General features: G+C 48.0%; 1 protein-coding gene and 1 long non-coding RNA gene across 11 annotated transcripts in view; one reads left to right on the top strand and one right to left on the bottom strand.

Annotated features, from left to right (window-relative positions):
• The window catches only part of MRTFA (myocardin related transcription factor A), a 207,448-nt gene extending 205,032 nt beyond the window's left edge, over positions 1-2,416 (bottom strand). For 3 of the 10 annotated variants that reach the window (XM_055566605.1, XM_055566586.1, XM_055566597.1), the window contains exon 1: positions 337-478. Coding sequence is in view for 1 of the 10 variants with exons in the window: in XM_055566579.1 (XP_055422554.1) it covers positions 2,105-2,131 (27 nt within the window). In the remaining 9 variants the exon portion in view is untranslated. Of the gene's footprint in view, positions 1-336; positions 687-2,104; positions 2,247-2,399 lie in introns of those variants that run through there. The other 7 variants (XM_055566591.1, XM_055566611.1, XR_008709530.1 and 4 more) reach the window with 6 other exon arrangements.
• A 91-nt stretch (positions 2,417-2,507) lies between these two features.
• On the top strand, positions 2,508-4,560 carry LOC129642110 (uncharacterized). Its single transcript, XR_008709541.1, has 2 exons — positions 2,508-3,837; positions 4,371-4,560. It is a non-coding gene; the product is annotated as an uncharacterized LOC129642110 (long non-coding RNA).
• Positions 4,561-26,561: the final 22,001 nt, after the last annotated feature.

The raw sequence follows: 26,561 nt of genomic DNA, 5'->3' as shown, positions 1-26,561 counted from the left end.
TACACAAGATCCAGGAGAAAGCACCCGACAGACACCTGGTCCCTGCAGTCACGAAACGCCCGGGACGCCGCGGGGGCGGGAACCTCCGTGCCTCCACACCCCCGCGGCACGGCCCCGCCGCGCACAGGTGCACCGACCGCCCGCGCCCCCACGCCGCCCGTCCCGGCTCTACGACCCCAGCCTGGGGAAGCGGGGCGACGGTGGGGAAGGGGCCGAGGGGCGAGGCCGGCCCACAGCCAGACCCCCGGAGGGCGCGCGCGGCGGGGTCGCCCGGAGAAAGGATGCTCGGGGCGGGGCAGCGGTGGGGGAGGGGTCCCTGCCCGGACTCTCACTCACCGCCTGGCTCTCCTCCCGGGCCGGGCTCCGCGGCGGTCCCCGCTCCGGCTCTCAACCGCGCGTGTCTCCTCCCGAGGCTCAGCGTCCAGCAGGGACGCGCGGAGCTGTGGATAAGTCGGCGCGAGCGGAGGGCGTGCAGCGAGCGGAGCTGAGAGGGTGGGAAGGATGGGACGGTCGCGCTCACCGCTGCCGCCGCGGGGACACCACAGACACGGCCTTGGCCGGCTCCTCTCAGGCACGGAAGCTGCGGGTCCTCCTACCACACCCGCCTCCCGCACCCCCCACCACGCCACGCCCGCTGAAGGAGTGACAGCAGTGCTGACCAATCTGAGGCCTCGTGGAGGCCGGGAACCACGGACTAAAAGGAGGGAGGGCAAGGGAGGAATACAAGGGTGGCGAGCGTGGCGGCGGGACTTCCTGTGACTGACGGCCCAGCGTAGCCAATGGGCAGCGGGGAGATGACCTCATTGTCGAGGAAAGTCTGGAACTGGTGGAGTGGCGGTGAGGAGGTGGGAGGAGGTCGGAGACGAGCCGGAGGCGGGGCGCTGGGGCCTTAAAGAGGCCGCAACCCAATGGTCATCCAGTCAAGGCAAGGGCGGCGGACCCTGCCAGACTTGGCCAAGTTGCCAAGGGGTCAATGCTGCCAGAGCTTAATGCATTAATCCTCCAGACCCCATCACAATCCTTTTAGGGGGCTGAAGGATCCCCGCCTGGGGCTCATAAATCGATTACTTAATTTCACGCTTCCCAAAAGGAGACACAATAAATTCCGCACTGGCCCGGAGCCCTGAGTTCCCGTTACAGCCCCCGCCCCACCGAAGCCCGTCGTCTCGTTTCTTTGAGTCAGTTTCCACTACAGTAAACGGGAGGATACCGGCACCCACCTACCCCAACTTTACCTGCCCAGAATGTTGAGATCATTAACAGCAAAAGTGCTTTGGGCTTCAAGAAAAAAAGACTGAATGAACCCAAAACCCTGTATCAGGAGACTTCAGGAAGAGCATCTGTAAAAGGAAGGACTGCACTAGACGACTCTTGTAATTCTATAATTATAAGATGCTGATTGATGTCCTCCTCTCTCCGGCATCCACTCTCGTAGCGAAGGGGTGTGGGGTCGGGGTGGGGGTGCGGGGTGTGTGTGTGCGCGTGCTGCGTTAGGCGCAAAGGCCACACAGGGACTTGGTCCATGACTTCAACAAGGAGAAAGAAAGCGGGCTAAAAGGGAGAGAGAAACAAGGAAAACCAGGTTCCCTGCGGTGAGTGCCTCGAGGGAAGCGAGCCATTTGCTTCCCCTCCCCCCAGCAATGGGCGGGAGCCCAGAAAAGGCTAAATAACTGCAACTTGGCGGGGTGGAAAGAGGGGGAAGTGCTTTCCCGAAAGCTTCCTGGGGATGGTGTCACCAGACAGAGTAAGGAGGGGGGAGTAACGGGCAGCTACAGGAAGAAGGGGCTAGAGCATTCTTGCAGGTTTAGGAAGGAGCGGCGTGATGGCATACAGACTGAAAAGAGGCAGATCGTTTTACATCCCAGAGTAATTCTTACTACACCCCCTATTCTCCCCCAAAAGCTTCCCGAGGCTGCCCATTGGTGTCACTCTCAGAGGTAAGGCAGGAGAGGGTGCCTATCCCCCTCCAACTGCTGCAAAAGCCTAAGGGGCGCCCGGGTCTTCCCAGTTATTCATCTATCTTGTAAATTTCAAGTTCAGTATCACCGCTGGTCATAGAATCTTGTAGTTCAGGCAGGAGCCCTGTGGCCCTTTAGTCACATACCTTCCTCCAAGGCAAGAATTCCTCCATGAAAGTCTTGATAAAATTATTTATTCAGCAAATATTTCTTGAGGGGGTAAGACAAACGAAGTCATCACTGCCCTGGGGGTGCTCTCTCACCGAACTGGGGGACATGAAGGCACATGCTGGGGTGACCATGCAGCCAATCCCCAGCAGCATGACTAACTAGAGGGCCCAGAGGTATGAGGCAAAAGTCCTGCCGGTGGAAATTACTGGCGTGGGGCAGGTTTCCCTAAGACAAGACCGGGCTGGCGCATTCCCAATGGCGTCTACCTACCCTCAGCCTTCAGGAAATAGCCGGGGCGGGGAGAGGGAAACACAGCTGTGTGTTTTGTTGTTTTTTTTTTTTTTTTTTTTTCCCACTTTTTGGCCACACCCCATGGCATGTGGGATCTTGGTTTCCCAACCAGGAATCGAACCCAGGCCACCAGCATTGGGGAGCAGAGTCTTAACCACTGGATGGCTGGGGAAGTCCCACAGCATATGTTATTAGCCATGAACAGGGTAACATCCCACTCAGCTTCCCAGACATGGCAAACTCACCACCTCTCAAACAGGCCTCTCCTTTTCTTAAGACAAATTGTGTGTGTGTGTGTGTGTGTGTGTATATAGTGTGTGTGTGTGTGTGAGTGTGTGTGTGAATATCATATATATGGTGTGCATATATATTTCTTATGGATGATCCGCCTCCCTCTAGTTTCTGACCGTAAATCCTAATGTCATCCCCTGAAGATAACACAGGGCACGTCTAATCCCAGTTTGTCATGACAACATTCCAAATATTTGAAGATGACCAGCAAGCTGCCTTTCCCACACCCTCTTACCAGTCCCCAAAACAACAGAGATTAAGTCTTCTTGTCACCATTCCTCAGACGATGGCTTCCATGCACCACACTCTCCTAGGGACTTTGTGGGGACATCTTCAGTTTGTCAGGCTCTATTAGGGATACAGACATGAAGATAGAAATGGCTGGTGGTGGGTTTTATTTATTTTTTATTGGTAATGCAATGCAGGAAGGTTTTCACAAAAGTAAAATAATTAATGAAACTTGTATCTAGAGCACTTAATGATCTCTGCTTTCAATTTGACTCTTGTTTTTTTCCCTGGATTATACTGTGGGGCTTCTCAGGTGGCGCTAGTGATAAAGAACCCTGCCTGCCAATGCAGGAAACTCAAGAGACACGGGTTCGATCCCTGGGTCAGAAGGATCCCCTGGAATAGGAAATAGCACCCACTCCAGTATTCTTGCCTGGGGAATCCCATGCACAGAGCAGCCTGGCAGGCGACAGTCCAGTTGGACATGACCGCACACGAGCACGTCAGGGACATGTGCTATTTTTGTCCTTCCATCAGACATCTTCTCTTCTGGAAAGAGGACCCTAATTTTCCCCTGGGGAACCACTCCTCCCCACACTCGGCCAAGGAGCTGACTCCAACCCAGTCCTGATCAAAGCACTGCTCACCCCTCCCCACCTCCACCATCTGCAGAGACTGATTTAGAGAAAGGCAGGTAACCCAAGGCGGTACAATTGGAATTCCTGGATCCTTTGTTGAAACTATTAGGAAGGAGAAGTTCTTGCAGTGAGGCTGCCGAACTGTCCAGCTCTGCACCTGGGACTGACCCGGAGACCACAGGAAATAATGTGCTTGAGAATAAAGTCCACGTGAGAACCTGCGAACTATCAGAGCTGAGACACCGTAAAGGCCCCAGCAGGTGATGACTGTTGGAGAGCCTGGGTCCAGCCATTTTCTGGCTGACTTCACAGATGTCTGAAGTCAGGGTCCTTAGAGCCTTGCCTATAAGGGAGATTCTGTAAATGGAATTATTGAGGGAGGAAAAACCTATAAGGGAGGAAGTTGAGCAGGGAAAGGAAAAGAGCCAAGTAAGGCTCAAATAATCTCTTGGCCTGATCCACCCCAGAGAGCTCTGGCGCATAAACCATGCCACGTGGTTATCCCCACCACGAGGCCGCTTTGTGTTGCCCAATCTTGCTCAGTCACTAGCCATGGGCTCTGAAGGGGTTAAGTTCCCCAACGCTAGTCCCTTCAGCTGAGGGCAATTCTCCAGAATTTGGGGCATCTGGGAACCCTTTGCTGCCAGTACAGCCGCTGGGGGATGGGTGAACTGGCCTGTTAAAGAAACTTGGAAGGGGCACCGTGTGGGTCTAACCCTGGGTGCCAATTCATTCCCTTTCCACTTGGGTTTTCGTTCACTGAAGCCAAAATGTGACTACTTTAAACACCCAGGTGTGATGAGACCAGCACAGAGCACAGTGAAACCTTGGCCTTCCTTGATCTGACCCCTCCATCCATGAGCACACTGCAAGGTTCCATCACCAGGCTTAGTGGCTGCCTGAACCTGTGGCTCAAACTGACTTTGTCACCAACCTTTTCCACCCTCTTTCCTTTACTCCTTCCCACCCACCCACCCCCCAATCTCCTACTAAGCCAAATTCACTCTTTTTTGTACACCTTTAATTAATTAACACAAATATGGGATTTTTAGCTTCACCCTCCTAGTAATTAGCAGTAGTTGTCATTTCGTGCATTTCCATCCTTTGCTGCAAATTGCTGTAAACACAGGCCGATTCGATTCTGTCACCCATGTAACTTGCCACTTCTAATTTTGCTGCTGTTGCTGAAATGGGCAAATCCAATGACAGAAACCTTCAACAAACTGCTAGAGACCCATTTCCCCCTCCTTCCAATCTGCTAATCCATCACCCTAAAAGATTTACCCCACCTGTCCTTTTCCTTGCTGTCTCTCTTCCTGGGGAATCTCTTCAAAGGTATTTCCCAGGTCTTGTTTTGTTTTGTTTTTTAGCCACGCCACATGGTTTGTGGGCTTACCTGGTGGCTCAGTTGGTAAAGAATCTGCCTGCAATACAGGAGACCTGGGTTTGATCCCTGGGTCAGGAAGATGCTCTGGAGAAGGGAATGGCTACCCATTCCAGTATTCTTGCCTGGAGAATTCCATGGACAGAGGAGCCTGGCAGGCCACAGTCATGAAGTCACAGAGAGCCGGACACAACTGAGCAACTAACACTTTCATGGTTTGCAGGATATTTGTTTCTGACCAGGGATTGAACCTGGGCCACAGCACTGAAAGCAGGGAGTCCTAACCACTGGACCACCAGGACACTTCCATTTCCCAGGTCTTGATCAGCCCTATCCTGAGCTCTTCTTGCTTTTCCCTGTTTCTTCTTAAGTTTTTGTTCAGATTGGTCCCTCTCCCTAAATATCTTCTCTTTTATCTTTACGTATTTATATCCTAGCTCACATTTCACTTCCTCCAGGAAGCCCTCCACTCTTCCTCCGGTCTAAATGAATCCTTCCCTTCTCTGATAATCCATGGCTCTAAAGTGCCAAGCACACTGCTAAGCATTCTGAATGCATTATCTTCTTTCATTCTTGTGAAATTCACCTGAGGTGAATGCTATTATGATCCTCGTTGTTCGATGAGGAAACTGAGACAGGTTAATTAAGGAACTTGATTTGCTATCACACAACCAAAAACTACCAAAGCCAGGGTACAGATACTAAAATGAAAACTCTGGCTGAAATTCAATAAACATCCATTGGCTACACAGAAGGAACTAGAGGAGGTATTAAAAAGTGAAATAGACAATCCTGGTCTGCAATCAAGAATAGGGACAATCAGTTCAGTTCAGTCATTCAGTTGTGTCTAACTCTTTGCAACCCCATGGACTGCAGCACACCAGGCTTCCCTGTTCATCACCAACTCCCAGAGCTTGATCAAACTCATGTCCATTGAGTCAATGATGCCATCCAACCATCTCATCCTCTGTCATCCCCTTCTCCTCCAGCCTTCAATCTTTCCCAGCATCAGGGTCTTTTCAAAGGAGTCAGTTCTTCACATCAGGTGGCCAAAGTATTGGAGTTTCAGCTTCAGCATCAGTCCTTCCAATGAATATTCAGGACTGATTTCCCTTAGGATGGACTGGTTGGATATCCTTGCAGTCCAAGGGACTCTCAAGAGTCTTCTCCAGCACCACAGTTCAAAAGCATCAGTACTTCAGTACTCAGCTTTCTTTATAGTCCAACTCTCACATCCATACATGATTACTGGAGAAACCATAGCTTTGACAAGACAGACCTTTGTTGGCAAAGTAATGTCTCTGCTTTTTAATATGCTGTCTAGGTTGGTCATGGAGAAGGCAATGGCACCCCACTCCAGTACTCTTGCCTGGAAAATCCCATGGATGGAGGAGCCTGGTAGGCTGCAGTCCATGGGGTCGCACAGAGTCAGACACGACTGAGCGACTTCACTTTCACTTTTCACTTTCATGCACTGGAGAAGGAAATGGCAACCCACTCCAGTGTTCTTGCCTGGAGAATCCCAGGGACGGGGGAGCCTGGTGGGCTGCAGTCTATGGGGTTGCACAGAGTCGCACACGACTGAAGTGACTTAGCAGCAGGTTGGTCATAACTTTTCTTCCAAGGAGTAAGCATCTTTTAATTTCATGGCTGCAGTCACCATCTGCAGTGATTTTGGAGCCCAAAAAAATAAAGGTTTTCACCATTTCCATTGTTTCCCCATCTATTTGCCATGAAGTGATGGACCGGACGCCATGTTCTTAGTGTTCTGAATGTTGAGTTTTAAGCCAACTTTTTACTCTCCTCTTTCAGTCTCATCAAGAGGCTCTTTAGTTCCTCTTCGCTTTCTGCCATAAGGGTGGTGTCATCTGCATATCTGAGGTTATTGATATTTCTCCTGGCACTATAAATGGCACCAATCTGAACAATGCTGTAAGGATGGTAGAAATGAAATCAGAGAAGGGAGAGCTCGTGTCTGGTAGAACCCAGTAAGAGCACGTGAAGGAGTTTAGGTTTGAAAGGAGGGAGTGAGGCGTGGCCCTCCAGCTTAGGGAGCACTGTGAGTAACAGCATGGAGGAAGGACAATATGGGGCATATCTGAGCAAGGGAGTTGTCTGGCTTGTTTGAGAGATAAGGCTTTCAAGCCTTGGCAGAAGCCCTGTTGTAAAAAGGAAAGAATGCCAAGACCAGATGGGCATTGGACATTTGAAAACAGGATCCAAACTGTGTCTTAAGAGCAACCTGATAGTTGATTGGATTGGAAGGAGACTGAAATGGGATTGAGGGGATAAGTTAGGAGACCACAACTGTTTTCCAATCAAGAGTTAAGTTAGGATCCATGAGGGCGCTGGCAATGGCCTTGGATTATTTTTTCCCCTCTGCTCTATAACCACTTTGTCTTTGCTTGTCCCCAGAGATCATAACATCCTTGAAAAGTGTCAAGCATTTGAAAAAATGTGCCCATAATTGCTAAACCGCTAACAATTTCTTGATACTTAATAAGCACTCAGCAAATATTGTTGTAATTGAATTGAATGCATGAGCAGGGCGATAAAAACTCTGGGGCTCTGTTTAAATGGTTTCAAAGGAACTCAGGCCATGCCTGCAGCCCTCTGCAGTACTGTGTATGTGCTTAGCTGCTCAGTTGTGTCTACCTCTTTGCAACCCCATGGACTGTCGCCCGCCAGGCTCCTCAGTCTGTGAGATTCTCCAGGCAAGAACACTGGAGTGTGTTGCCATGCCTTCCTCCAGGGGATCTTCCTGACTCAGGAACTGAACCTATGTCTCCTGCGTCTCCGGCATTGCAGGCAGATTCTTTTATTCAGCACCTACTAGGTACATCATTCACTCATTCAGTTCACCCAATGAGGTCCTGACATCATGTCCCTCTTGTTTTTTAGTCGCTAAGTCGTGTCCAACTCTTTGTGACCCTATGGACTACAGGCTTTCTCTGTCCGTGGGATTTCCTAGGCAAGAATACTGGAGTAGGTTGCCATTTGCTACCCCAGGGGATCTTCTGGACCCAGGGATCAAACCCAGGTCTCCTGCATTGGCAAGCGGGTTCTTTACCACTGAGCCACTAGGGAAGCCCATGTCCATCTTACAGATCAGAAAAACTGAGGGTCAAGCGAGTAGTTTGCAGGAACTGAGACTGGGCTGCAGGACTCTCGGTGCTAAAACCATGACGTGCGTACGTGCGTAGTTGCTTCAGTTGTATCTGGCTTTTTGCAATCTCATGGACTGCAGCCCTCCAGGCTCCTATGTCCATGGGGATTCTCCAGGCAAGAATACTGGAGTGGATTGCCATGCCCTCCTCCAGGGAATCTTTCCAACCCAGGGACTGAACCCGGGTCTCCTGCACTGCAGGTGGATTCTTTACCCACTGAGCCACCTGGGTAGCCCAAAACCAGGACAACTCCAGGCAAATTCAGAGGGTTCGTCACCCTATCAAGATACCTTGCTCCACATTACACAAGCCAGGATTTAAACTCAAGTCTGACCAGCTCAAACCCCCATGGGACTTTATTCTGGCTTTCTGATCACTGCAGCCAATATAAATATTCTTACTTGGATATTCTGGGGACAGAATCCAAGCATACTCTTATATTGAATTTGGCTCATGTATTTGGAGCCTCCTGGAAACAGTCCCTTATAGAGAGACAGCGAATCACAAAATGGATGGGTTTTTGTCAGAGAAAAGGAATCCAGCCTGGGGAACGTCTCCCGGCTGACACCTTGCGAGTTGGGCTTTATCAACGGTTCTTTGGCGCATCCTGGTGGTGAAAAGTTGTTAGTAGCCCCTTCCTTACTCAGATGAAAGAACTCGTACTGTGGGTAAAGGGTGAGAGTGAAACCCAACTGAAACTTCTTACAGCTTGGGGAACATGAAGATTTTGCTTCAAAAATAAAAACTAGCAGAGATTTTTCTTTCTTTTTTCTTAAATTAAAGCTGACCAACCAGGCTGTCATAGTCTAAGGCAAGGAGACTCAGACACAAACTTTAAGTGGACGCCAAAAGAAAACCCTCAATAATCAAGACAATAATTTAACAAAAAAAAAAAAGAAAACGAAATTAATGGCAAAAAATGATGAGCAAAATTTCAAGTACAGAACAGACAGGCTCTGACCATGCCCTTGCCCTGCCACGTCTCACTGGCCTCGCCCCAGTCCCGTGAGCACTGGCCCAGGAGCCTGGAACCCCAGCCCCTTCGAGAAGCTCTGGGTGGAGGGCTCCTGACAATGGCCCTCAAAACCTCACCATGGGAAATGGAAATGGCACCTTCAGAGGTTCCCACCAAAGAAACTTCATAGAAAGGATTACAACGGCTGCTAGGAGAAGCCAGAAGCCCTGCAGCAAGCATGGTTTCCGTAAGGCTCTTGTTTGGGCATATTTCGAATTCGATGTCATAATATATCCATATTTGATTTTGTTCTGTTTCCTTTTATCGACATATAGACACTTCAGAAGTGTACAGAGAAGGGATATTTGACCTTATAGCTCAAAGGATTTTCACAAGCCAACACACGTTTAACCGGCACCCAGATCAAGAGAGAGAACAAGACCAGAGTTCCCACCATGCCCCCTCTGTTCACTGCCACCGCGAGGTACCTCTGTCTTGATGTCCAACAGCATAGATTAGTTCTATTTTTGTTCTGTATATAAATGAAATGAATACACTCCAAGGTATTTTAAGTCTGGTTTACTTTACTGTGAGCTATGTTAGTGAGGTTAGGCCATAATCTTTGTGTGTGATTATAGTTTGTTCATTCTTATTACATGGTATGAATCTATTAAAATAAATTTATCCATTCAGCTGACATGGGTTGTTTCAGTGTGTTGTTTCAGCACACTGTGCTGCTATGAATATTCATATCCGTGTCTTTTGTTTAACATGGACATGTCTACAACGGCCAGGTTCAGCAGAACTTTCTACCCGACCTATAGACCTGCAAAGGCTTCCCTGGTAGCTCAGCTGGTAAAGAATCTGCCTATAATGCAGGAGACCCTGGTTGGATTCCTGGGTCAGGAAGTTCCCCTGGAGAAGGGATAGGCTACCCACTCCAGTATTCTTGGGCTTCCCTGGTGGCTCGGATGGTAAAGGATCCACCTGCAGTGCAGGAGACCTGGATTCCATCCCTGGGTTGGGAAGATTCCCTGGAGGAGGGCATGGCAACCCACTCCAGTATTCTTGCCTGGAGAATCGCCATGGACAGAGGAGTCTGGTGGGCTACAGTCCATGGGGTTGCAAAGAGTCGGACACGACTGAAGCAATAAGCAGCAGCATAGACCTGTGAGCCAGTGAATTGTAGAGTGGCTTGGTTTGTAGAATTATTGTAGCAGTAACTAACTCATAGTATACCCTTTTAAAGTCATAAAAATTAATTATTAGCAAAACAGACATTAAAATGCAAAGATGACTCACCTGTATTGAAACAGAAGAAAAGCACACACATGCCTGTATTTCTGCTGAGAGTGCATTTGCTGGCTCATAGGGGAGGCAGTTTCAGCTTCAGTGTCTCCTCCTCGTTAGTTTCTAAAGTGATTGGAGCAACTGCCACTCAGAGAGTTCTTGTTCCTTCCCATCTTTGTCTAGACTTTATATTTTTTATCCTTTTTACTTTCTCCGGTCAAGTGGAGTGGTATTACACTCTAGTTTATTTGCATTTCCCTAGAGAGTAATGAAGTCAAGACCCTTTCCGTATTTGGCTTTTGTATAGCTTCTTTTCTGAATTGGCTGTTCAAATCTTTGCCCATTTTTCTCTTGGGTTTTCTATCTTTTCCTTATTGATTTGTAGTTCTTTTAAAATTCTGACTTTGAGACCTTTATCAGATATATATAGAGAGAATACTTGTGAGTTGTCTTTTTGCTCCCATAATGGTGTCTTTTGGTGAACACAGTTTCTTAGTTTTCATAGAATTCATTAAAGGTTTTTTTCACTCATGATTGACAGTTTTTGTTTCCTGTTTGCAAAAGATGTGCCTATTGCAAAGTCAGAGATATTTTTATATGTTTTCTTTTAAAAACTTTACTTATTTATTTTAGCTTCAGAACTGCAATCCTTCTAGAAATTATTTTTGGTATGGTGTGAGGTAGGAGTAATAAATATGTATTTTTCCATATATGGGATGACCATATACATGTGTATCTATTTTTGTTTACATATAAAAGTGAATAATTAAATTCCCTTTTAAATGTCATGACTTTTCCCTAATTGTTCGAGTAAAATTGATACAGAAACAGCTGTTTTGAGCACTAGTTGAGGTACATTATCTGCACTTCCTCATTTAATTCTCTCTGTACTTGTATGAGGTAAGTATTCATATTGCAGTTTTATAGATGAAAAGAGTGAGGCTCAGGGAATTAAAGTGTGTTGAGGGTACAGAGCAAGTAAGTCCAGAGTCCTTTAACCAGTGTTCTAAACTACCTCGCACAGAAAAATTTCATTTGGAGGATAATTGTCTGTTAAGGTACCCGTATAACATGTTGATCTATTCACAAGCTGATGGACATTTACACTGCCGCTAGTTTGGGGCTGTTGTGAACAAAGCTGCTGTGAACATCTTCACTTCTCTTGGATAGATACCTAGGAGTAGTATTGCTTGGGTCATATGGTAAGTGTTGTATATGTTTATTTATTTAATTATCTCTTTATGTGGGGGCTTCCCAGGTGGCACCAGTGGTACAGAACCTGCTTGCCAACACAGGAGACTTAAGAGATGTGGGTTCAATCCCTGGGTGGGGAAGATCCCCTGGAGAAGGCAATGGCAACCCACTCCAGTGTTCTTGCCTGGAGAACCCCATGGACAGAGGAACCTGGCGGACTGTGGTCCACAGGGTCACAAAGAGTCACACATGACTGAAGTGACTTTGCAAGCACACACATCTATTTATTTATATTTTAAAAAATTTTGGCCACACCCCATAGCATGTGGGACCTTAGTCCCCTGACCAGGGATCGAGTCCATTACTTCTGGAGTGGAAAGTCCTAACCACTGAACTACCAGGGAATTTCCCTTTTGGCTAAATTTTTTATTTGTAAATATTCAGTTCTGTGGCTTGTCTTTTACTTTTTTAATGGTACCTTTTGAAAAAATAGTTTGTTGATAAAGTCCCAATTTATAAGTTTTTTCTTATGCTCTTTAGGATGGTGCTCCTTAAAAATGTGTATTTGTTTATTTGGCTGTGCTGGGTCTTAGGTACATTGTGCAGGATCTTTCCTTGTGGTGTGCGGGCTTAGTTAGTTGCCCTGCAGCATGTGGGATCTTAGTTCCCTGACCAGAGGTTGAACCTGCGTCCCCTGTATTGCAAGGTGGGTTCTTAGCCACTAGACTACCACAGAAGTCCCTTAGGTTGTGCTTTTGATGTCATATAGAAGAGATCTTTGCCTAAAATCAAGATCATGAAGGTTTTCTCACATATTTTCGTCTAGAAGCTTTATAGTTTTAGTTTTTACATTCACGTCCGTGGTCCATTTTGAGTCTGTTTCTGCGCGTGGCATGAGGTGACGGCTCACATTCATCCGTGTGTGTACATTCAGTTGTCCCAGCACCATTTGTTGAAATGACCATCGTTTGCCCCTCAATCAGCTTTATTGAGCAGCTGATTTTACCACCCCTGGAGGCTGATCCACCGCTGGACTTTGAGTTGTGTGACCTAATAAATACATTTCCTCGCTGTTTACACTCATTTGAGTTTTGCATTATCCTTTGAAGCCAGAAGCCATCTGGCTGAAACCTTCTGGGTGCCACCTCTGGGTGCCAGAAGGTGGCACCCAGAAGGTCAAGTGGATGCCAGCTCTGTAGACCTTCTATGGAATAACCCACGCCTAGTTCCTTGAAATCTTTCTCAGTCTGTACTCTTTCAGTGGATTTGAGCATTGCTTCTTACTCCCAAAGAGCCCATACAATCAAAATTCTGGCCAACCTACTGAATACCCCGGGAGAGGGAAGCAACCAAACCAGACCAGTCTGAATGCTCCTTGGCTGGGACTCCAGCCAGAGACATTAAGAAGAGATGCTGTCTTCTCTAACTTCATAAGCCATGAGGACAAGGTAGGCTTAGAGCTGCCAGTGGCCACCTTTTGGTCAGGTGGCAAGAGAAAACTTAGGATTAAAGGTATTCCCTGATGGCTCAGTAGGTAAAGAATCTGCCTGCAATGCAGGAGATACAGTAGACACTGGTTCGATCCCTGAGTCAGAAAGATCCCCTGGAGGAGAAAATGGCAATCCACTCCAGTATTCTTGGCTGGAGAATCCCATGAAGACAGCAGCCTGGCGGGGGATAGTCCAAACGGTCACAAAGAGTTGGACACGACTGAGCAACTAAGCGACTTAGGAATAAAGCCCAGCAATGACAAGCAGAACCAAAAGGTGAGGAGAGAGGCAAGGTTCTCAGGATATCATGCACGCCTCTGGGTGAGCCATGCCTGAAGCCCTCTGCTTCAGGGGGCAAATTGCAAACTGGGATTGGTGGGGAGGTAAGGACTCCAGCAACTAGTTAGGAGCTCTGTTTGTGCTCTGAATTGGAGACCCAGTTGTACTGGTTTCTCTCCCTAAGAAGTCCCACCTGACTCGGCCAGTGTCCTATGTTTTCCCTGCCTGTTCAGTTCAGTTCAGTCACTCAGTCATGTCCAACTCTTTGTGACCCCATGGACTGCAGCACGCCAGGCTTCCCTGTCCATCACCAACTCCCAGAGCTTACTCAAGCTCATGTCCATCGTTGCCATCCGAACATCTCATCCTCTGTCGCCCCCTCCTCCTCCTGCCTTCAATCTTTCCCAACATCAGGGTCTTTTCCAATGAGTCAGTTCTTCACATCAAGTGGCCAAAGTATTGGAGCCTCAGTTTCAGCATCAGTCCTTCCAATGAATATTTAGGACCAACCTCCATTAGAATTGACTGGTTGGATCTCCTTGCTGTCCAAGGGACTCTCAAGAGTCTTCTCCAACACCACAGTTCAAAAGCATCCATTCTTCGGCACTCAGCTTTCTTTATGGTCCAACTCTCACATCCATACATGACTACTGGAAAAACCATAGCTTTGACTATATGGACCTTTGTTGGCAAAGTAATGTTTCTGCTTTTTAATATGCTGTCTAGGTTGGTCATAGGTTTTCTTCCAAGGAGCAAGTGTCTTTTAATTTCATGGTTACAGTCACCATCTGCAGTGTTTTTTGAGCCCAAGAAAATAAAGTCTGGCATTGTTTCCCTATCTATCTGCCATGAAGTTATGGGACCGGATGTCATGATCTTAGTTTTTTGAATGTTGGGTTTTAGGCCAGATATTTCACTCTCCTCTTTCAATTTCATCAAGAGGCTCTTTAGTTCCTCTTCACTTTCTGCCATAAGGGTGGTGTCATCTGTATATCTGAGGTTACTGATACTTCTCCCGGTGATCTTGATTCCAGCTTGTGCTTCATCCAGCCCAGCATTTCGCCTGATGTACTCTGCATATAAGTTAAGTAAGCAGGGTGACAGTATACAACCTTAATGTACTCTGTGCCTGTAGGGGCTGCTATTCTATAAATTCATGCTCAAGTGGTTATCTTGCCTTGCTTGAATGGACAGGGGTACTCAAGGTCTGGCTGCTTCCCAAGTCTCAGAAAACTGGAGTGCATTAAAAACCACCAGCAGCAAAAATGCTGATTAGAGTCATGCTAATCAATCATAGACACTCAAAGGCTCCAGCTCCCCACAGGTGAACCAAATGCGCCTGGTGAGAGCGGTAGGAAACAGACACTTTGTCAGAAACTCAAGAGCAGAGAGGCAGAGAGAGAGGCAGGTGTGGTTCCCAACCTGGCTCCGCCTTGCTGGCCAGGCAACCTCAGGTCATTTACCGAGTGTCCCTGGGGATCAGTCTTGTCCCTTGTAAAATGAGGGCTAAATATGCCTAGGGTAACAGCCTTCAGCCTTTGCTTCCTCTGACTCACAGTGGGAGTGTGGACGTCTGCTCAGGTCTGCCCAGTCTTCACTGCATGTGTGGGTCCCTCACTCCCAGCACAGCTGGGGACCACCCTGCCCCTCCGTGTGAGTCAGAGTCTGGACTACCTGGGCCGTGTCACCTTCTTCCCAAAGTCCCCAGGCCAGAGCTTATTGCTTCTGCCTCTCACCTGTGTCTATCTCTCCACAACACAGTGTGTTCTGCCTTTTCTGAAGGGTTGGGATGATTAATGAGAATTAAAGAACTTAAAGCTGTGGTCTAGAGACTTCTCTGGTGGTCCAGTGGTTGACTCTGCATTCCTAAAGCAGGGGGCACGTGTTTAATCCCTGGTCATGAAACTTGGATCCCACATGTCGTAGGGTGTACCCTAAAATTTTTTTAAATAAATATATATTTTTTAAAAGCTGTGATGTAAACCTGATGGTGATTAAAGGCAGAAAATCATACTCACTGGCATTCCTTTCAGGAGAAGCACTGTTTATTTGTTCAGGAAGAAAATTCCTTGATAAACTCACATGGGAGAGAAGTGAGCACCACCCCCCACCCCCCCGCCCTGCCCCAGAAGACCTGAGGACAGCTAGGATTCTCCCAAGTGCCTGGGTGTAAAGAATCTTCAGGTTACACTGCAACACGGTGGGGAGTAGGAAAGGTGGGGGTCCTGGGGTGTCACCCCCCCTTGAATCTCCCACATGCCCCAACTAAGACCGGACGCAGCCACATAAGTAAATAAATAAATAAAATATTTTTTTAAATGATGTCATCTTCTAAGGAGTTATATGGCTGGTGCCAGAAGAAGAAAAATAGATCTTTATGGTTTAACAGGTGTTTGCTGGGCTTCCCCAACGGATCAGCGGTGAAGAATCACCTGCAATGCAGTAGATGCGGGTTCGATCCCTGGGTGGGGAAGGTCCCCTGGAGGAGGGCATGGCAGCCCACTCCAGTATTCTTGCCTGGAGAACCCATGGACAAGGGGCCTGGAGGGCTACAGTCCACGGGGTCACTAAGAGTTGAACACGACTGAGCACCAGCCGCTGCCTTGGGGGAGGTCTGATTAGCACATAATGCAGATGCCTAGTGCACACTGGAGGGGAGGATGTCCAAATGAGCAGAGAAAATTTTTGTTTAAAGTTTTCTTGTCTTGCCTTAAAATAAGAATTTTATTTCATCACCCAGATTCTGTCACCTCTCAAAAGGCCTGCTTTTCCCAACTGCCCTGCAGCAAGTCCCTACCCATCTTTTAGGAAGCTCTTGGGAGGCCCGTGCCCCTTCTCGCCAGGAGTGCACTTCTCCAAGTCTGAGTTGGTCCATAGTAGGTGCTCAGTAAATACCTATCCACTGGCTGAATAAAAAATGACGAGAAGACTTCCCTGGTGGTCCAATGGTTAAGAATCCACCTGCCAATGCGAGGGACTTGGGTTCAACCCCTGGTCTGGGAAGACTTCGCCTGCCATGGGGAAAATAAGCCGTCGCTCGCAAACTACGGAAGCCCGAACTCTAGAGTCCGTGCTCTGCAACAAGAGGAGCCATCGCCGTGAGAGGTGCAGCACAACGTGAGAGCAGCCCCTGCTTGCTGCAACTAGAGAAAGCCCACACACAGCAATGAACACGAGTACCCAGCACAGACAAAATAAAATGAATTAAAAAAATTTAAATGCCTATTATAAGCCAAGCGCTGGTCTAGGTACTTGGGTTTCATCAGTGAACAAAGGTAAAAGCCTCTGCCTCCTGGAACTCACATTTTATTTGAGGCAAAGTGGAGGATGGGGAAAGACAATAAATAATGAATGTTATCATTCTGGTCATGGTGGAAAATCACACCAACATGCCCACTACGAATAACTTAAAACACAGGACAAAATATCTTCTTAAAAGTGTAAAAGAGCTAAGAAGGAAGTGAGGAATTACTGGGCCATGCTGAGTCTAGGAGATGAGGTTCATACCTGACAGACATGGACTTATCTAATCTACGTCAAGGCTGTATATTGTCACCCTGCTTATTTAACTTATATGCAGAGTACATCATGAGAAACGCTGGGCTGGAGGAAGCACAAGCTGGAATCAAGATTGCTGGGAGAAATATCAATAACCTCAGATGTGCAGATGACATCACCCTTATAGCAGAAAGTGAAGAGGAACTAAAAAGCCTCTTGATGAAAGTTAAAGAGGAGAGTGAAACAGTTGGCTTAAAGCTCAACATTCAGAAAACAAAGATCATGGCATCTGGTCCCATCACTTCATGGGAAATAGATGGGGAAACAGTGGAAACAGTGTCAGACTTTATTTTGGGGGGCTCTAAAATCACTGCAGTTGGTGATTGCAGCCATGAAATTAAAAGATGCTTACTCCTTGGAAGGAAAGTAATGACCAACCTAGATAGCATACTGAAAAGCAGAGACATTACTTTGCCAACAAAGGTCCATCTAGTCAAGGCTATGTTTTTTCCAGTGGTCGTGTATGGATGTGAGAGTTGGACTATGAAGAAAGCTGAACACCAAAGAATGGATGTTTTTGAACTGTGGTGTTGGAGAAGACTCTTGAGAGTCCCTTGGACAGCAAGGAGATCCAACCAGTCCATTCTGAAGGAGATCAGCCCTGGGATTTCTTTGGAAGGAATGATGCTAAAGCTGAAACTCCAGTACTTTGGCCACCTCATGCGAAGAGATGACTCATTGGAAAAGACTCTGATGCTGGGAAAGATTGAAGGCAGAAGGAGAAGGGGATGACAGGGGATGAGATGGCTGGATGGCATCACTGACTCAATGGATGTGAGTTTGAGTGAACTCTGGGAGTTGGTGATGGATAGGGAGGCCTGGTGTGCTGCGATTCATGGGGTCGCAAAGAGTCGGACATGACTGAGCGACTGAACTGAACTGAATCCTTACAGCCGTCCCCTGAATTATCCTGGGAAATCAGTAGTGCCGGTACATGGTCAGGGTTGCCTCAGGGTTGTGAAATAAATTAGTGTGCGTGCTAGGCTCTGGGGCCTTATATACATGGTCCCATTTGAGCCTCACAGCATCTCTGTGAGATGGAAGCTATTGCTTACTGTTATTTTCCTAATTTTACAAATGAGAAAACAGAGTGTTCAAGTGACCTGCCCAGGGTCACATAGCTAGTCAGTGGCAGAACAGGCTTTGAGCTCAAGCCTGCGTCCAGAGTCTGTAAATTGAAACACAGTCCTTGCCACCTCTTGGTAAGTATCATCTATTGTTTTTCTATTAGCTTTAACAGAAAGATAACTCTAGTAGGAATGTTACTATTACCTTATTTATGAAGAAGTGAGTATATTATCTTTATGGAAGTCTTGTTTTATGCAAAGATGTTAAAAAGTGCTTAGACAAGGAAAAACTACAATCCAAGCACAGCCTACTGGTGTTACTCAAAACTGTAGACACAGAAATTCATCAGGGAGCAGGAGAAAATTCTTAAGGCTGAGCTAGTGAACTCAAACTGAGAACAAATAGTCCTGGAGGCCAGGATAGGGAAGCCACCTGATTCCATGTCCTCTCAGCCAACCTAGGTCAGGACACACGACAGGTGAGGGATGGTAGGCGTGGCCTCAGTTCTATACCCTCCTTGACTGCTGAGAACCTGGGCCCTCCTGGGGTCGGGTGTGTGTGTGATGTAACGCTCAGGTTCATGGTGTCAGATCTAGCCTGTGACACTGAGCAAGTGACGTGATTTACTTATTTTGCATTTTATTTTCAATTTATTAAATTAACTTTTTATTGGAGTCTAGTGGATTTACAATGTTCTGTTAGTCTCTGCTGTACAGCAAAGTGAATCGGCCATACACATACATGTATCCACTCTCTTTGACTCTGTTCGCATATAGGTCATTACAGAACACTGAACACAGTTCCCCGTGCTCTACAGCAGGTTCTTATAAGTTATCTTTTATAAACAGTAGTGTGTACACATCCATCCTAATCTCCCAGTTTATCCCCACCTCCTTCCCCCTTGGTAAGCGTGAGTCTGCTTTCAACTTTTGTCAATAGGGTTATTTGTATCATTTTTTATTTTTTTTTAGATTCCACATATAAGTGATAACAGGCTTCTCTGATAGCTCAGTTGGTAAAGAATCCACCTGCAATGCAGGAGACCCTGGTTTTATTCCTGGGTCCAGAAGATCCACAGGATAAGAGATAGGCTACCCACTCCAGTATTCTCGGCTTCCCTTGTGGCTCAGATGGTAAAGAATCTGTCTGCAATGCGGGAGACCTGGGTTTAATCCCTGGGTGGGGAAGATCCCCTAGAGGAGGGTATGGCAACCCACTCCAGTATTCTGGCTGAGAGAATTCCACAGACTGTATAGTCCACAGGGTTGCAAAGAGTCAGACACAACTGAGTGACTTTCACTTTCATAAGTGATATCATATGATATGTGTCTTTCTCTGTCTGACCTACTTCTTTCAGTATGACAATCTCTAGGTCCATCCATTGGGCAAGTGACTTTAACAGCACTTTTGCAAAATGGGAGTGATAACATATAACTAAGATCATGGCATCTGGTCCCATCACCTCACGGCAAATTGATGGGGAAACAATGGAAACAGTGGCTGACTTTTTTGGGGGGCTCCAAAATCACTGCAGATGGTGATTGCAGCCATGAAATTAAAAGACACTTACTCCTTGGAAGGAAAGTTACAACCAACCTAGACAGCATATTAAAAAGCAGAGATATTACTTTGTCAACAAAGGTCCGTCTAGTCAAGACTATGGTTTTTCCAGTAGTCATGTATGGATGTGAGAGTTGGACTATAAAGAAAGCTGAGCACAGAAGAACTGATGCTTTTGAACTGTGATGTTGGAGAAGACTCTTGAGAGTCCCTTGGACTGCAAGGAGATCCAACCAGTCCTGGGTGTTCATTGGAAGGACTGATGTTGAAGCTGAAACTCCAATACTTGGACCACCTTATGTGAAGAACTGACTGATTTGAAAAGACCCTGACGCTGGGAAAGATTGAGGGCGGAAGGAGAAGGGGACGACAGAGGATGAGATGGTTGGATGGCATCACCAACTCAATGGACATGAGTTTGGGTAAACTCCGGGAGTTGGTAATGGACAGGGATGCCTGGCATGCTGCGGTTCATGGGGTCGCTGAGTCGGTCATGACTGAGCAACTGAACTGAACTGAACATATTCCAATGGTTATAAGATGTACCACTAAGAAACAAACAAAAAAACACCAACTGCATGGTGACAACATGTCTTAACAATAGTGCTGGACAAGTCATAAACCAGTCATGGCAATTCTCCTGGCTTGGAGATTTCTCTCATTTCTTCTGCAAGATTGGCAATTTCTCCCAATTAGGTTCCATTGCTTGGTGTGTGAGCTTCCCTGGTGGCTCAGTGGTAAAGAATCTACCTGCAATGCAGGAGATGCGGGTTCAATCCCTGGGTTGGAAAGATCCCCTGGAGAAGAAAAAATGGCAACCCACTCTAATATTCTTGCCTGGAGAATCCCATAGACAGAGGAGCCTGGCGGGCTACAGTCCATAGGGTCGTGAAGAGTCGGACACGACTGAAGCGACTGAGCACTGGCTCCCATGTAGACTTTTTGCCCACATCTTAGGAGCAAAATGTAACACAACTCCTGTTTCTAGTTTGTCTTCTTGCCTTTGTAGTTCAGTCACTCAGTCATCTCCTACTCTTTGCACCCCCATGGGCTACAGCACAGCAGGCTTCCCCGTGCTTCACCATCTCCTGCCTGTCCCTCAGCTTCTTCCTATCTCAGGTTCTGCCAAGCACTTGCTGTTGTTTCATAAGAGAAGAGTAGTCCTCTCTCTAAAGAGAAAACTCTGTTTCATTTGGTATCAGTTTCCCTCCCTGTTGCTCCATATCCGTGCCTTTCCCCGTCATCACTTTTATCTGAATGCTGAATCACACCATGATATTTTCAGACATTTTAAATAGTACCAAATTCAGTACGTGCCGTACCAACAGTGCATCCAACTCAGATGAAGGAAAGACAATATGGGCTGCTGTGTTCAATTTCTCACATTTGCAAACAATGATGTTCCCATCAGGACTTTGACATTTGATTCTAAGACACAATCCCAATGTCAGAGATGTTAAAATATAGGAAGTTATGCATGTCTTAGGCTTCCCTTGTGGCTCAGCTGGTAAAGAATCCGCCTGCAATGCGGGAGACCTGGATTCGATCCCTGGGTTGGGAAGATCCCCTGGAGAAGGGAAAGGCTACCCACTCCAGTATTCTAGCCTGGAGAATTCCATAGACTCTGTAGTCCATGCAGTTGCAAAGTGTCGGACACGACTAAGCGACTTTCACTCATGTCTTAGAATTGGGTAGATAGGGTAGCAAATACCTGTATTGATTAGAATTCTTTTGACAAGAAAGTGACAGAAAACTCAACCCAGATTGACTTAAGTGAAAGGAGTATACTGAGTTGTGCTGCTGTGCTGTCTTGTCTGACTCTTTGCGACCCACATACTGCAGCCCACCAAGCTCTTCTGTCCATGGAATTTTCCAGGCAAGAATACTGAAGCAGGTTGCTGTTTCCTCCTCCAGGGGATCTCCCCGACCCAGGAATCCAGCCCGCGTCGCCTATGTTTCCTGCATTGGCAGGCATCTTCTTTTACCAAGTCCCAAAGTCCTTGTATTAACGCAGCTTCAGGTATGGCTAAACTCAGGACTCTAGGATAAAATCAAGACTCAGTTTCTCTTCACTTCTCTCTCTCTCTTCCATAGGGGTGGCTTCCGTCTCAGATTTCACTTGGTAGCAAGCTGGAGTCAGCGGCTCTAATCCTACTATCCTCTCTGGTTTCAAGTCCAGCTAAAAGGAGCAAGCACCTTTGTCCCAGAATTTTGAACCTGAGTCTCAGTATCGCTCACTGGCTCTGACAGGTCACCTGTCTGGCCCTGGACCAGTCATCACGGTTATGCGGGAGCTGCTGAGTTACCTGCTGGAAGCCCAAGGGCTGCTGGGGCTGCAGAGGGAAATGACGAGGATGGACGTGGGGTCACAAAAACAGTGCACGATTGACTGTGGGGAATTAGGTGAGAGAAGCCTCCCCGGGGCAAGCCTCTCAGGGTGAATTTGGTCCCTGCTCCTCCGCTCTGTGCAGCAGGAGGAGGCCTCTGCTGAGACCCACCCGCTCCATCTGAGTCAGCCTCGCAAGGCCTCCCTCCCGGGCCGCTGACACCGCACTGACTCAGCGGCTACGTGAGCTGGTTGCTGCCTGGAAAGTTAACAAGCCTGGGAGCCAAGACATTCCTCCTGTGACGGGGTTGGTGCCGCGAGTGGGTGGAATGAATGAAAAAGAGTGGGAGCACCATGGCTCCTAAAGTGTTTATGAAGTCAAGAAGCTCGGAAAGCAAGGGAGGGGAAATCCGTGGCAGCAGTGGGAGCTGGTGACCCCCTCACACCAGCGCTGGTCCCTGGTTGGGGGGTGGGAGCTGTCTTCACCCTGGCCCCATCCACCCTCCAGCTCTGCCCATCTCTTTCCTTCAAATCTAAGGGTCAAGGAGCAGGACTAGGGGATCTATCTATCCCTTGGAGGGGAGGAGAGGAAGAGAAGAGGGAGGCTCAGTTAGGAGGGGGTCCTGGAGGACAGAAAATAGGGGAGACAGAAAGGGAAGATGGGGAGTGCTTGCCACAACCGCTCAGAAACTGGATGGAGCACAAACACGGAGCACCTGCTCTCTGCCAGGTCCCCAACTAGGGTGTGAGGCCCTCCCAGTAAATAGGCTTTTGTCTCTGCCTTCAGGGAGCACAGAGTCTGGTCTGGACACAATAAGAAAATTGTTCATCGTAACGGAATGTGATGGTACAGGGACCTGGGGTTTATTAAAGGAAGGAACCCGGGGGAGAAGTGAAGGAGGTCATTGCCAAGCAGGAGGCCTCAGGTCAGGCTAGCCTTGACTGAGACTAGAGGGTGTGTGTGTGTGTGCGTGTGTGTCTGCAGGAATGTGGGCTCTGGACACAGCTGTGGAACAGTTCTCTTCGAATCAAGGGGAACCTTTCTGACGTCTCTTTCAGGCTTTGGCTACTGGCTTTTGGGAGTGGCAACCTGCCTGGCAAGGAGGCTCCTGCCAGCCAAGGACAATCCTCCACATGAGGGGACAGCTGGGGTGGCCACGAGGCCTCGGAGCCCTCACTCTCAGCAGCTGGAGGATGGGAGCACCAGCCTGGTGGAGCCACCTGGAAGGGGTGGAGGGGAGGTGATGCCAACGGCCTCTGCTCTGATGTTCCTCACGCTGGATGTCTGGTGGAGGATGGGCTAGGGAGCAGAAGGGAGCTAGGGGGCAGGGGACTTCCTGGAGGAGAAGGTCCTTCTGGGGCATCTTGTAGAACAGCTCAGGAGGTGGACAAGCAAAGAACGACCTAAGGCGTCAATGTGTGCAACAGTTATAGGAGAACGTGGCACTTTCCAGGAAGGCTAAGCTGTTTAGGTAGGACACTGGGCTGTCACAGGGGTGGGCGGGGCCAGGTCATGAAGGTCCTGTGTGCCATACTAAAAGACCGGGGATTCAAGTTCTTTTGAAAAGAACTGGAATCTCACGCAAGTGTAGAGAACGGACGTGTAGACATGGTGGGGCCTGGGGATGGGAGGGGGGATGAACTGGGAGATTAGGCTTAATATAAATACACTGCCATGGGTAAAACAGAAAGCGAATATACCTGCTGCGTAGCACAGGGAGCTCGGCTCTGTGCTCTGCGATGATCCAGGAGGGTGGGGTGGGAAGGGGAAAGATGGGAGGGAAGCCAGGAGGGAGAGGGTATGTATGTTTGTATATATACCGTTGCTGTTGTTGTTCAGTCGCTAAGTCGTGTCCAACTCTTTTGCGACCCCATGGACTGTAGCCAGCCAGGCTCCTCTGTCTATGGGGTTCTCCAGGCAAGATATACCCACAGGAGTGGGTAGCCATTTCCTTCTCCAGGGAATCTTCTCTACCCAGGGATCAAACCCATGTCTTCTGCATTGGAAGGTGGATTCTTTATCACTAACCCACCAAGGAAGCCCAAGCATATGTGTGCGTGTGTGCATGTGTATGTGTGTGTGTTAGTCACTCAGTCATGTCCGACTCTTTGCAATCCCATGGACTGTAGCCTGCTAGGCTCCTCTGTCCATGGGATTCTCCAGGCAAGAATACTAGAATGAGTTGCCATTCCCTTCTCCAAGGGATCTTCCTGACCCAGGGATTAAACCCAAGTCTCCTGCATTGCAGGCAGCTTCTTTACCATCGGAGCCACCAGGGAAGCCCTGTGTGTGTGTGTGTGTGTGTGTGTGTGTGTAGGCCTCCCAGGCTTCCCAGGTGGTGCTAGTGGTAAAGAACCCACCTGCCAATGCATGTAGAAGTAAGGTGTGGGTTTGATCCCTGGGTCAGGAAGATCCCCTGGAGTAAGAAATGGTAATCCACTCCAGTGTTCTTGCCTGGAGAATGCCATGGACATAGGGGCCTGGCAGGCTGCAGTCCATAGGATCACAAGAGTTGAACATGACTGAAGTGACTTAGCACATACGCATGCATATATGTGTGTGTGTGTGTGTGTGTGTATATGTATATATATGTGTGAAAGTCACTCGGTAGTGTCCGACTCTTTGCGACCCCATGAGTATATACAGTTCATGGAATTCTCCAGGCCAGAATACTGGAGTGGGTAGCCTTTCCCTTCTCCAGGGGATCTTCCCAACCTAGGGATTGAACCCAGGTCTCCCACATTGCCAGCTGAGCCACCAGGGAAGCCCAAAAATACTCTAGTGGGCAGCCTATCCCTTCTCCAGTGGATCTTCCCAACACAGGAATCAAACTGGGCTCTCCTGCATTGCAGGTGGGTTCTTTACCACAGAGCTATCAGGGAAGCCTGGATATATGTATATATATAGCTGATTCACTTCATTGTTCACCAGAAGCTAACAACACTATAAACCAATTATACTCCAAAAAAAAAAAGTAAAAAGGAACTGGACTTTCCTTCCACCCCACTTCAGCCCTTTCTGCAGACATTCAGCACCGTCATGGGGTGAGGCGGCCCGGCCCTGTTTGGATGGGTGCAACCAAGGGCCCCGATGCTCTGCAGCACTGAAGTGAGCAAGAGGCCACCAGCAGGCAAATGGCCAGAGAGTGATGGCCAGAGAAGGGCTGTCTCCAGGCGCTGAGGGAAACGCAGGAGTCGGGAGCAATTTGAAAGTTGTTTTCTTGACGTAGGCATTTTAGAAATAGAAAGAAATGTCGTCACAAGGGAGTCCCATGGAGAGGAATGAACGCAGGATTTGGAGTCAGCAAAGCCAAAGGCCTGGGCCTACGGCCCAGCACCACTGTGCCAGCTGGACAACTCTGGGAAGGTCACTCAGCCCACCGAGGCCCTATTTCCACATCTGCACTGGGATCATTTCTATTCCACGGGGTCAACTAAGATAACATCCGTGTGCAAAAAAGGCTGTGCAAATACTAAGTTACAGTCGTTTTGCAAAAAAAAAAAAAAAAAAAAAAGAAGCCCACAGCAAGAATTCCTCAGGCTCTTTTGACCCCAGTTCCCGCTTGGCACTGATTAGGTCGGTCGGGACTTACTGGATGACATAGCAAGTCAGCAGCAGAGCTAAGGTGTCAACTCACCCGAGGACCGACTCCAACATCGTCAGCAGAATCAGCTGAGATCCAGCTTCACTCTGCAATTTGGATGGCCAAGGCATTCCCAGGAAGTCCCTTTCAGCACAGAGTGTTCACAGTGGTTCCCGTGGGCAGCCCCAATATCCCCCGAAAGGTTGGCGAGATGTAGCAATAGCTGGATGAGGTTCCCAAGAGGCAGGGCAGAGAGGGAGACAAAGAACAGACATTTGTCCTGAGAATAGAAGAGACTGTGTTTCTCCACCCTTCCTGTGGCCACAGCCCTCCAACTCCCACCAGTGCTTTCAAAATACTGGAGTAGGTTTCCATTCCCTTCTCCAGGGGATCTTCCAGACCCAGGGATTAAACCCAGGTCTCGTGCATTGCAGGCAGATTCCTTACCATCTAATCCATTAGCTGCTACTGCTGCTGCTAAGTCGCTTCAGTCATGTCCAACTCTGTGTAACCCCACAGACAACAGCCCACCAGGCTCCGCCGTCCCTGGGATTCTCCAGGCAAGAACACTGGAGTGGGTTGCCATTTCCCTCTCCAATGCATGAAAGTGAAAAGGGAAAGTGAAGTCACTCAGTCGTGTCTGACTCTTAGCGACCCTATGACTGCAGCCTACCAGGCTCCTCTGTCCATGGGATTTTCCAGGCAAGAGTGGGGTGCCATTGCCTTCTCTGCTGAGCCATTAGGGAAGCCCTCAAAACAGATGTATTGAGATATAGTTCACAGACCATAAAAGAATCCTCTTGAAGTGTACAATTCAATGTTGTTGTATTTTGTTTTGTTTTTATTCACAGAGTGACACAAATATCACCACAACAAATTGTGGAATATTTTCATCTCCCCATAGAAGATGCCATCCAGCCATCTCATCCTCTGTCATCCCCTTATCCTCCTGCCCCCAATCACTTCCAGCATCAGAGTCTTTTCCAATGAGTCAACTCTTCACATGAGGTGGCCAAAGTACTGGAGTTTCAGCTTTAGCATCAGTCCTTCCAGCAAACACCCAGGACTGATCTCCTTTAGAATGGACTAGTTGGGTCTCCTTGCAGTCCAAGGGACTCTCAGGAGTCTT

This window comes from Bubalus kerabau, chromosome 1 (assembly GCF_029407905.1).
Source record: "Bubalus kerabau isolate K-KA32 ecotype Philippines breed swamp buffalo chromosome 1, PCC_UOA_SB_1v2, whole genome shotgun sequence".
Lineage (NCBI taxonomy): Eukaryota > Metazoa > Chordata > Mammalia > Artiodactyla > Bovidae > Bubalus > Bubalus kerabau.
This window is presented reverse-complemented; position numbering and strand designations above follow the sequence as displayed.